Raw genomic sequence first — 12,687 nt, 5'->3', positions numbered from 1 at the left:
CAGGTGGTAAGGCCATGTCAAGTGTCTTCTTTCATGCAGTGTGGTCATCTCGAGGCCACCGAGAGGCTCTCCTCACAATGTTAGGCTGCATGTTTATAAGGCAGATGTACAAACATTGCTTTTGTGCTCCCAGGATCACCCAACAGAACAACACAACAGCGACGTGGCGGAAACCGAGTGAACTGTCGTTAAGTGTGCTGTGTTCGGCAATCAGTTTTCATGAGTGGCGGACGGTCGGGCATTGAGCGAAAGGGGCGATCGATCATGGCCTCTCGTAACTATTTCCTCTATTTTTGTGGCCCGCTATTTCTTCCTTGACAATTATGCTATGTATTTGTGGTTCAATTAAAAAATAATACAGTGCTGTATGCTTTACGGGGAACCTCAGAACCCAGCGCAAGGTTGCAGTTTTGCCGTTGCAGTGCATCAGTCGTGTGGTATTGAATCGGTAGTGTGCCGAAGAGAATAATTTTTTGAGATGGTGGACTTAAGTCGCATTGGGTCGTGTCGCTCAGTGTCCAGCGGGTGCATTCATACTCTCGGTATTTAATCCCTTTTGAAGCAAGTTTGTTTCCCTTATTTGTTCGATTTATTAGTGAAGCGTGAGCAAAATAGCCCACACTAGTTGGTCGTTTTGGGTGCAAGAACTAGAGTTCTGAAGAAAAAGCCTGATCAATTAGATTTTATTTTTTTCTGCCTTATCTCCATAAAATATCATAAAATCAAAATCCTCTTTTATATTCAATACAGAGTAGCATGAAATCCAGGATCAAGTTCTTTTTTTGAAAAACGCTTTTCATTATCATTCACTCACACCGAGTACTCTTTGAATTATAAAAGTCTGAAATGATCTGAAAATCCAGGGACCACTTCTGGAAAGCCAAAATTGTCTGACGATAATGTGGATTTATACGGAGATCATCCCATTTTAACAAGATAAGGCTCTGCTTTACTGAAGCTTCTTTGCTGTCACCGCCTTCGTGGCTTTGACATTTTGAGGACTTCATACAGGCTTTAGTGTGATATTTATCATGAAATAGTGCCCTGGCAGCCTACAGAGCCTCATTGAAGGTGCATTGCTGCAGTGTATAGAGGTTGATCTCTATTATTATGTAAAGCTGTTAATGGTTTATGGAGTTTAAATGAACACAACATTGTCACTTGCAATGTTCGATATGAATTTTTATGTCAGCAAAAGCTGGTTTTATTGTTGATAGCTTTTCAGTTTTTTCATTCTAAGCTGCCTTATTTTTCCAGGTTCCAAAGATTTAAACAGAGGACTCTCCAAAGCCAAATCTCTCTGGGTTCGTGTAAATTGTATTTTGCGCAACATACCTGGGAAAAATTTGACCAACGTCACGCAGAATGTCAGAATATGACAGTAGACATCTATTTGCTTCTGTGATGTCTGTCCCAAGAGCATAAAAAAACGAATGAAGCCAAAAGGATGTGTGGTTGATTCTACTGGCATTAGTCCTGGAAGCAGGCTAATTGCCGGAGACGTGCGCCTTTGTAGCATGTTCCCCACGAGGCCATTCGGGCACACCTCTCACGTCTTCCCACAATCCAGCAACGAGGGAACATTTTTCCAAATCAAACAGAACACTGTTGCACAGGAAACCCTCGGTGGCTCAATTCAGACTCATGAAAACCCACAGTAGGTCTTTCACTCTCAAAAGGAGGTCAGACCTCCTTTTCTCGGCGAAAAAAGCCTTTCTGGAAATTCTCCATTTTGTCTGTCAGTTTCTTTCTTCTGAAGGAGACGCGATAAAGGACATGCAGGCTGAAATCAGTTGCTCAGCTGTTGCTCATTCTAGATTTTAAGTAGCGTAAACAAAGGCACCGCTCTCTGCGGCTGTCTCATCGAGTGCTTATCAAATGCATGAATGACATATTGATGAGTCAAGGCAGTAGCTATGCACTTGTTCCATCCAGTAAGACTGCACCCTTCTCGGTCAACAGTTAAAACAAAGGAGAGGAAATTGGAAATGACTTGAAGTCAACAGGGAGAGAGTAGCTGAAAGCAGTAGTTTTCAACTGTTGTCACCCTCAGACCTGCATTTTCCTATTGTCGTTAAGTTGCGACCTACTTGTATAGGCATTAAGAACAATGAAGACAATGTATTATTCAAAAGTAGTCATTGGAAATATATTTTTAAACATAAGGAAACATGCTTGCATAATCCAAGTGCCTTTCAGAGCACCTCATGAAGAAACTAAGGATGAACATGACAACTGCATGTACTGTACAAAAATGAATACAATAGAATTACAGAAGAATATCACAATTGCACACAATTTCACTTATCGATGGCCCCGATCTCGTCTTTTTAGGAGGCTTTCTTCTCCACAAAATCCTAATTTTAAAAATACATTGAAAGAGCTTAATCTTGGGAATGAAAAAAGAGCATAGTTTTCAACTTGGATTTAAAAGCATTTACAATTTATTTTAAATCTTTCTTCATTCTTGTTATTAACTTTGATAATAAAGGACAGCAGCGAATAGGGGGACCATATTATATCCAAGCGGGAAACGTTTTTTTTTTTTTTGTTTTGTTTTGTTTTAATAGGGATGCTTCGATTGATCTGTGGCCAATAATTATCAGTCAATATTCGTGAAAAAAAAACGTGTGATGTGATATGTGATCTGATCAACACCTCGAAAAGCCGATCGATCAACCCACTTATTTGGATGTACGGATATGTTACAAGTCACTCATGACGTCGAGGAATTAACATGGATGTCACATAATTTCACACACCGTTCAAGGTTACGGTCTGTTCAAAAATTTCACAAATGTTAGCTTTTAAATATGAAGCACATTCAGCTACGGTATGACAAAGATTAACCAGTTTATAAATTTATTCATGAAAAGTATTGCGCCACGCAATGCACTCTGGGAACAGAGCTGCTCGATATTATGACGTTGCCTTTGCAGTGTTGCTACATTCTGTTCATCGGCGTCACAAAAACTCAAGGGGAAAAAAATCAAGGATGTATGCTCTGTATTGATAGCACCAGTTTTGGCGTTGACAAAAAAAAAATCTGCTTTTTGAAAACCGTTTGAGAAATGAACAAGCTATGCCCTGTTTTCAATGCTGGTTTTGCCTCGTTTAGTAACCAGCCTCCCACTGGCAGAGGGCTAGCATTGGCATTAGCGCTTCGCTTCGTTGCGCTCATCTCAAACCTTCGAATGCCGCAGAGTTTCATAATGGGTGGCAGTTGCTGTCTGGACTTGATGACATTCAAGTTCGATCGCTGAAGTAATCTCAAGAGTCGGCGTTATATTTATATATTTATTCACGCATTTACGGTGGAGTACAGCACCATGACGTCACATCAGAGTTCTTGTTCTTCAAGGTTACGTGGGTGCCACCCAGTGTTCAGATAGAGAAACTACAATCGAAAACCTCAATGTGATTTGAAGCGCCCTTATTTTCCTTCAGCAACTTTTTATTCTACTTATACTTCGTGAAATTAATGATTCAATTATTAATGTCATACTCCAGCAGGATTGGCAATAGGAATGCATTTTGTTTCACCCCAAATGAAATTTCATTCCATTTCATTCTAATTGGAATACAAGCCTTGATGTAAACATGAGTAGTGGTTATCATTGTGTTTGATCAGTATAAGATATTTGCGAACAGCTACTTTTATTTGGGAAATTAAGCTCAAAGAAGCCAGGTGTTATTCTTCACTCTCTCCACTTTGCTGCAGTCGCCCGCTGCTGTCCTCAGTCAGTCTCATAAAATTGGTGTCCACACACAAGACTAAACCAAGATGAAGAATCTTTGTGTCGACGGAGCAATTTAGGTTTCAGAACTATATTTGGTGATTTAGCGAAAACTCTTCAGGATTCTGTCGTCAATATTTGCAAGGAAAACGACCTTAGAAATAGAATAAACCCAAATACCAGATGGCCTGGTGATCTGACGTTGAATCTAAAAATACACAATGCAGATCGGTCTTGCTTTGACTGAACATTTCACTCTTGGCCCCAGTAGTGCGCGTGTGACACTTGGTCGGAATGAGCCCAGTCCAGATTTCAGTTGTGATAGCACAGCTGTAGGGGCTGGCATTTAAGGGGGTTATGTTCTTGTTCTATGACCCTCAGCAACCACAGCTTTGTATTTGGTTGAATGCTGCACACGCAGCTGAGCTGAACATTTGACTTGACCAGACAGTCTCTTGTATCAAATCTCAGCTCATGCGTTTACATGCGGTGTAGCTAAAGAGTGATTTTGTCTTCGCCTGGTCAGTAGTGTGCATCCTTTTGCAGAGCATCATCGATTGAAACATACCTCAGATGAATATTCGTGTTCGAATAACAAGTCCCAGCTCTCCGCACACTCTTGCTGCGCTGGCAGTGTGCAGCGTGGCAATGAGATGTAAAGTGACATTATTGCTTCCTGCAGCATTTCTCACCCAGCATGGAAGTCTAGACTTTTAAAGGCCCAGCAGTTGTAAAGCAGGGCAACAGTGTCACATCTGTGTAATGATATTTGCAAATGGATCAAAATGACTGCTTCCTCCCGGCTGCTGCGCTTTCCAGAGGATCCCCCTGGCCGGGAGCCGATAAGCAGCTGTCTGTGACTCCCGCGCAGTCATTTCCCCTAACGGCAAAGGCTCGGTGTTGAGAGGGTATCGGATTTTTAGGCTGTATCCCTCACGCAAAGAATAGAGTTTATCCATTTATCAAATCTACCTTTGGGGAAATAATTATTTATTTTTAGGTGCATTTTGACCATTATCAAATTCCTCAGACAATCTTTGATTGATTTTATTGTTTTCGCATGACTTCGCTTTTATGTATTTGTTTTGTTACTGATAATAAATTACTATGCTAGCATGACATCCAGACCACAATTTGCCTTTGTTGTTTTTGTACCGTCTGCAGGAAATTACTCTCTTTAGGCTTCCTGTTGGCTTAAATGGCCTGGACACTTTGGCGATAAAGGCGATAAATCTGCTACTTTGACATGCACTTTGCAACCCTCAAATGTGTTTTTAGGCGAGTGAACTTGAATCCTTTCTACGTCGTAGGTGCGGAATAAGTAGTGCATGTCAAGTGCTTCAAGATGCGATTAATCAACAATCAATTCCACACAATCCAAAGAATTCCCTAACCCTCAATTAATCGATTTTTGTGCCCAGCCGTGAGTAACCGTGTGCTATGACTTCATAGTGTTTTAATGTTCCACCTGTCTGTTAGCCCCGAAGGCAACAAGGGAAATCTAGGCAAGTGTTCGGAGCAGAGCATAATGGTGAGATAAGAACAAGTGCCACTTTCCCGAAGACATACAGTATATAGAAGTTTAGCTAGGAGATGGCAACTACATTTGTCACATTATTCATTCGCTTATTTTATTTATTCTTATACAGTAAAAAGAGCATGCTAAAGTGAAGAGTTTTGTAAAGGACATATACTGTTGAACAGAGGTGTCAACGTCAAGGCTCGGGGGCCAGATCTGGAACGCCACATCATTTTATGTGGCCCGCGAAAGAGAATATTGCGTGTCAACTGGCATTATCCTTGCGAAAATCTGTACTGAAATGTGAAATTGTCAGGTGGAATAAACAACGTTGAGATTTTGCAATAATTTTGTTCCCCTACTTACGACAAACAACTAGTTTTAAGTCACGTCACAAGGAAGCAGTGACAGCTGCGACGAAGGCTGAAGTGACAGCCGAAACTGTGAGCCAGGTAAGCGTTGAAGAGAAACTTCACCAAAAAAAACATTGTCTGGAAAAAAATAAAGAAACTTTAAACCTAATTTAACAAACAAATAGTCCACTTGAGTGATTTCAAAACGAGTCATCCATCAATTGGTTGTTTACAAGTTATGCGAAGAGATAATTTATCCGGTTCTACTGTCGTAACGGCCCGCTGAGGGGAAAACGTAACTCCAAAGTGGCCCGTGACAAAAATCAGTTTGACACCCATGCTGTAGAAGATACAGAAGGCAAATAAATGCGATCAAGATAAAATATCACACACGAAGCTTATAAAAGCCAACGTATGTTTTGTTTAATTTGAGTGAAGAGGATTGGAACATGTACTGCAACAATGGCTAGAAGGTATTACTGCAAACCTCCATGAACGCTGTATACGACATATCTTCCTATAATGGAAGCGAAGGCGTTCAAGTGTGAGTACACTTTACCTCCCACCTGCTGCATGTCTGTGTTGCACGTGGGTGACTATGAACTCATCCTGCTACTGTATCATGGACATGTATCAGCGATACATGTACAATTATAGAAAAACAGCAGGCGGTTCATCGCCATGTAAAATGTCAGAAAAAACAGAACCCCGTTTGTTTTCCTCTTGGTGATTATTGCTGATTTTCTCTCGGTATTGTACAGGAGAGGATGCATGTTGTTCCTCGAAGGGATGAGCAAGTCTTGCATCGGGATGCCGTATCATTTTCACTCGAATGGTGTTTTTTTTTGCAAGTCTTGCATCGGGATGCCGTATCATTTTCACTGGAATGGCGTTTGGTTTTTTTTAATTTTTATCTGCAATGCAAGTGAGCCTAAGTGAAAATAGCACAACTTGAGGCTCACAGATCAGGAGCTGACATGTTCGCAATAGAGCAATTTTGTGACTACGCCGTGATGAATAATACATGAGTTAATGCTCTTACCTAAGTGTCGGGCTCCTCAGCTCAAAGTAAGAGCATGACGCTAGTTGGCTGCTAGGTCAGATATTTGCCGCAATGTTCCAAAAGTGCTCATGTTACTAGCATGAGAGGAAGACGAGGGAGGCAGTTGGGGTGAACGTTTAAATTACGCCAATATTTTTCACATAGATTACATTTGTGTTTGTACCATTTTTATATTATATATTTTTTTTGCTGTGGTATCATTTCAGTATTGGAATCAAATTACTTTTTTATAGGAAAAGTATCAACACCAGAATTTTCATGCTTTGCGTTTTTTTGTTTGTTTGTTTAATGGATTCTGAAGGGCTTGAATAATGGATTGAAGTTAACATTTTACTTGTGATTTACACCAAAAATAAAATGCGATACAAAAGAATTTAGTGCAATATTTATTTATATATATATATTTTTTAAAACAATCATGCCATCCAGCTAGCTAACATACGTTGTTACGTAACCTGATGTTGGCAGGAACAAGTTCTGATTAATGACTTGTTTTTCAATACATGAAGTCATTTATTGATGTAAGAGTTGAAGGATGAAGTGGTTGGAGTACCTTCAAACTAAAGAACATATTCATGCTCCAAAATCAACCGCAGTCACATGTGTAACCTTTGTTCCCACAAATAAAGCATGAAGGATATTTTAGTCTTAAATGGGAAAACTTTTTCGATGCTTGCCAGCACTCTTGCTGAGAGGTTGGTGTGAGGTGTTGCTTACTATGCCCTACTGGGTACAAAATGTGTACTTTCAAGTTAAAAAAAAAAACCCAAACATGTATATATTCTCCCTGCAGAGTTCATACAAAGGCTGCTTTCGTATTTGTCTTGGGGTGGAGTGAATATCTTAAATGAAATGAAATCCCCACTACATATTGTTGCATTTATGGAACACTTGTGACATTTCTCAAGATCTCCCCCCCCCCCCTTTTTTGAACCTGTCAATCTCTCCCAACTCATCATATGACGTCTGTTCGCACCCTTCCAGTAACCTTTCCTGCTTTATGCAGCGTCAGCAAACTCGAACATTGTTGTGTATAAGCAAAGATTGTAAAGATAGTTTTGCATTTTCTTAACCGGGTTCGCGTTCATTTCACACGTGCGTCCGCATTTTATTGCGAGACTCTTTCCCTGTGCACGTCGCACATTTAGGTGCTACTTGATGCTTTGTGAGCAGAATTAGGCAGTTTCTCGTCATCGTGTGATTTTTACAAGGGAGTGGGACTCCCTGTTCTCTAATATGACTCAAATGACAGTACAGTAAGTAGAAGCAATCCGATGATGTGACTCAGATCATTGTAATGCTCCTACTCAGTTCAAACAGTCGAGGTGTGATTCCATTCGGTGTCTCAGTTCATCAGAAACTAAGAGTATATTTTTCAGTTTCAGTGGGTGACTTCCTGTATTATTGTGTATATTTCAGGGCATTCTGCATCCCCGCTGTCTTCCTTTCCTTGGCGCGTGAAGCCATGGACTAGAGCTCTGTCTGGTCCCGACAGTCCCACGGTCATGTGATGGCGTCGCATCAAACCTCGGAAAAGATACAGAAAGTAAGTTTGAAAACAAAAACAAACAAAAAAACTGTTTGTGGTTTTGAAGAAAAGCAGCACTGCCAGCCAAACGTTGTTGAAGTGAAGAATATTTTGTGTTTTTGTTATTGATACATTTCATGACCGACCAAAACTAATGAATGGATTGACTACATCCCTAAGTTGCCTCGCCATCTAGTAGTTAAAAACACGTGTCTCTTTGGTCGTCCAAATTTTGACATGCTTGATGCCACATTAGTCTGTAAGATGGAAAAGTAGTTACAGTTCATGTAATATTCACTGGGTGCTGCATTAGGTACTGCCCAACCTACCGGTAATGATATTTAATATTTATTAGGAGCATTACAATTCCGTCTCCACGCCAGTTCTACATGTTGTTTTCTTTTTCTTTTTTTTCCCCCCTATATTACCGTGACTACAGCTTTCTACCTGAGCTGATACCCTGAAAAGTGAGCACCAAAGCCCTTCTTTTTCTTGTCGTGCAGCTTTAATCTTGCTAGCTCTGGTTCCAGTGGAACGTCGACCAATTGTAAACCAACCTATGTTTTCTTTTCTTCAAGTTGAATTCATGGTCGGGTGTGTGAATTGATCATCAAGGAACTATTGCAATGAACGTCTTCTGTTGTTCATTTTTGTAATCCTCTGTGTGTGACAAGCAAAAGTTTAAAAATGATTTAACTAGGATGGGGGACTCCCGCCGGCATAATGCCATGTCAGAAAGAAAGCACGTAGTCGGCTTTTTCTGAGTCACTGTTACCTCCCATGTGGGTGGAGGGGAGAAATAGTGGGGGATGATGGGGACATGACTGTACCTAAAGGAAAAGTTGAGGTCTTACCCCTCAACACTACAGTACACCTAAAAAATCTATATGCCCTGCCTGCATAGCATCATTCGGATTCTGCTAATATTAGACTTTTCTTGCCACAAGAGGATTACTCAATCTAAAAAGATCCAATACAACGTTTATATTTCTCCATATTTCCACTCGTATCCCAAAAAAGGTGAATGTTGAATTTTCCTAGTGTACCCAGCGCTTGTAAATTCTATTTCTATTTTAATAATTGGGCTCATAATACCATATTTTTTAATCCAAGAATTCAATGGGAAGACACGGCTCGGGTGTGTCATGTGTGACCATGACGGTCTGGTATGAAGTACCTGAAATCGATAATTCGTCAAAGTGTCAGTATCTTAAAGGGGAAGTCAACCCGTAAAATGTCTTCACAATTTTAGAATTGTATGCGCCCCCTCCAGCCCAAGCACGGCATTCTGATTATTATTGTGTTTGGGGAATATGAATTAAGCAGCAAAATCCATCCTTTTTTCATCCATCTCGGGTTCAGCCATTTTGCCGCTTTGTGCCGACTGAAAATGACATCACAGTAGCCAGGGATCAGGTAACGACCAATCACGGTTCATCTTGCCAATGTCACATGACCAAACTCGTAAAACAACTCCTACTCAGATGAGAGGCGAAGCGTCTTCTAAGTCAGACGATCAGAAAAGTCCAGTTGCAATCAAGTCAATGCCCTGAGAATGAAATGACCTGGATGAATGAGAATATTCGCAAGCACACTCCAATCACTCACTCACTACTACAACACCGTGCAAATGGCTGACGGTAACTAGGTCAGCTAAACTATTACATCCTAATTGCAAGTTTGACTCATTAATAATGCATTGTGATGAAGAGCACAACATAAGTCAAGCCGCTCATGAGAGCCAACGGTAGCTGAGAGGACATTTTAAAGCCAAGATGCTTCTGTTGTGGTGGGTTCCAAATGTCATGTTGTGCTCTTTAATGCAGACAGCCCGCGAGTAAGAGCAGAGCGGCTGCTGATGCGGGCGGGGCCTCTCCGCTGGGCTTCAGCTCATCTTGGGTGAAAGCCACGGGCCTTAGCAGGCTCTGTTCTGCACAGAGTTTCTCTGTTGTTGCGGTCGACCTGTGGGTTGTTTGTTTCTTTGCTGCTGTTGCTCGGGGCTGCTCTCTGACCCCCCCACGCTGCTTCTTCCCGAGGAATGAAAGTTATGCATGAACTCATTCATTCCACAGAACGAGGGAGGACATGCATCTCATTAGTGTTGTTTGTGACCTGGACTATTGACCATGAGAAATTAGTGGCTGTTTTTTCGTCGACGTAAACAGTAGCACTGATGTGGTTTAAGATACTCAATTACAACCATCGGCCCACAGAGGCAGGAAGAGAGTTAGCATTGTTGCGATTGCAGGCAGTGGGCCAAAGGCTTTGGAAACAGGCAGGTGTGTCCTGGATACGACCTCTGGCTGCAGCTCTGTTGATATTACATCAGTGCGGCTGGGTGTTCTGTTATGACTGTGAGTAAGATGAGGAGGAGCGCCGCTTGCACTCATTTGACCCCAGCTCAAGCTGGGGGGACGCAAAAAGTTTTCTCTCAAGTGCTCGCTTTTATCCGGCTTTTCTCCGTTTTTGTCTTCGCCAGATGAGAACGTGAAGGCTAACGTCCCGATTCGGCTTTTCTCTGCTGTTTTTTCTTCGCCAGATGAGAACGTGAAGGCTGGCGTCCACCAAGGCCTCCGCTGCACCGTGGGCAGCGCGCACCCATGATCACATGACTCTGGACATGGACGCGGTCCTGTCAGACTTTGTTCGGTCCACGGGGGCAGAACCGGGTCTGGCAAGAGACCTGCTGGAAGGTAAGCGACTACTGTTACTCACCGCACTAAAAAGGGAAGGATGATGTGTTTGATCATCCTCTCCTTGATGTGGGCTGGGTTCCGCGATTAAGAGTGGAGAGGAGAGGGGTGGAAAGGGAGGAGAAAGGAAACAAAAGGAGGGGAGGGGAAGACGGGAGCTCACGACCGGGGAGCCAGCGCGCTGATTTAGAAGTGGCTGTGACGTTTTTACGGGAGCGTTCCCAAGAGACAGCTTTGTGTCCATTCACTGGGTTGCATTGAGGAGCGCTGTGCTACTGGCATGTAAGCTTAACTCACTTAGCCACATGGAACAAAACAAAACACCAGAGTGCAAAAGTTCACGAGTCAACAGAATTATGGTCTATGGTTAGCAAGATTGGAGCCGATGTCTTGTGTAAATACAAATTAAGATCAGACGTAATGTATTGTGCAACATTTGTTTCTCTATGGATGTGGTGAATGTAGCGAGTTTCTCGCACTCTGTTGTTTCGACCGATGTGCACGTTTCACACAGCAATGTTCAAACATGAAATGATTCAATACTGTTTATTTATTTACTTACTTTCTTTTCAGTCAAAACTGATACTCCGACCCCGCCGCCTTTAGCCCACGAGTATACAGACCCGCAGAGACACGCACGTTATGCAGTTCGTCAAGTCTCAAAGTCTCAACTATGACCACCGTCGACAAATATTAACACCATATGTGACTAAATGATGACCAGTAAACGGTGTAGTCCACCTTTCACCCGGATTCAGCTGGAAAAGTTGCAGACTCCTGTAATGCTGAAGAGGATGAGCACGGTAGAAAACTAGATGGATCGTTGTAATTCCTTTTTGTATTTGCTTTGAAACCCTAGTTAAGTTCAAGCTAATACAGTATATTGGTAATGGATGCGGGTAACTCGCGTTCCTCACTTATCGACGCTTCCTTTTGCAGACGACGGCCATTTCAAATGAACGAGAGAGCTGTTTTTCCATTGAGAGCTTGCGTGGAAGCATTTAGAGACCACCCATTACCCGCCATACTGCCGGCCGGGCATTTTGTTGCCATCGTGGGTTTTGATCACCTCTGAAATCTGCTTTGCATTGATTTGGCTTGAGAGACAGGTAGCCGTGGTGCCAAGTTTCATGTTCAGTTAGTGGAGAAGCATCATGTCTGGATGTCTGGAGGAAATAGCACCGCTTCCTCTTAAGAGTCCATTAACTGGCTCACAAACATACTCCGGTTACAAAACCGGTGGACACTCGCTCCCCGGAATGTCTTCAATCGCAAGTATTCTACCAACTGATTATTCTGTCATTATCAGAAGCATCATTATCCTTTATTCTGCCCTATTACTTTCTTTTTTCAGCTCTGGTTCTAAAACAAAATCTATTTAGCTGCACTCTGCTTAAAAGAATGTGTTGGACCAGACTGGGCGTTAAAAGCTTTCTCTCTGAAAGCAGCTGCCTGCTTCCTCTGAGAAAAGACTCTGAGCGTGATAAGGGAGAGGCCAAACAAAGCCAAGGACCTGACAGTTGAACAATGATCTTACAGTTTAGTCTTTAATCTGAGGCCAAGATATAGTCTGGTCATAATTGCATTACATTGTTATCTGAAGAAATATAGATTTTTGACTTTCATACACGTTCAATAAACAGTTTTCCACACACACTTCCCATCACAACGAGTCTTAACGAGTGTGTGTGTCGGCTCATGTTCCTCCTCCGCATCAGGATATTGCTGTCACTCCCTTAATGGATCTGGCTCACTTCGCCATCAACACTGTTCTGACCCCGCCCAACGTCAACC

At 42.1% G+C, this 12,687-nt stretch overlaps 1 protein-coding gene across 1 annotated transcript in view; it reads left to right on the top strand.

Moving 5' to 3' along the window:
* Positions 1-12,687, top strand: part of otud7a (OTU deubiquitinase 7A) — a 30,949-nt gene that overhangs the window by 1,418 nt on the left and 16,844 nt on the right. Inside the window, exons 2-3 of the mRNA XM_019876005.1 lie at positions 8,092-8,218; positions 10,740-10,893. Of these exons, the coding sequence (XP_019731564.1) occupies positions 10,809-10,893 (85 nt within the window). The 5' untranslated portion in view covers positions 8,092-8,218; positions 10,740-10,808. The remainder of the gene's footprint in view (positions 1-8,091; positions 8,219-10,739; positions 10,894-12,687) is intronic.

Source organism: Hippocampus comes, unplaced genomic scaffold, assembly GCF_001891065.2.
Source record: "Hippocampus comes isolate QL1 unplaced genomic scaffold, H_comes_QL1_v1.1 scaffold142, whole genome shotgun sequence".
In the NCBI taxonomy this organism is placed as follows: Eukaryota; Metazoa; Chordata; class Actinopteri; order Syngnathiformes; family Syngnathidae; genus Hippocampus; species Hippocampus comes.
Note: the sequence above shows the minus strand (reverse complement) of the source record. Positions and strands in the feature narration are given on the sequence as shown.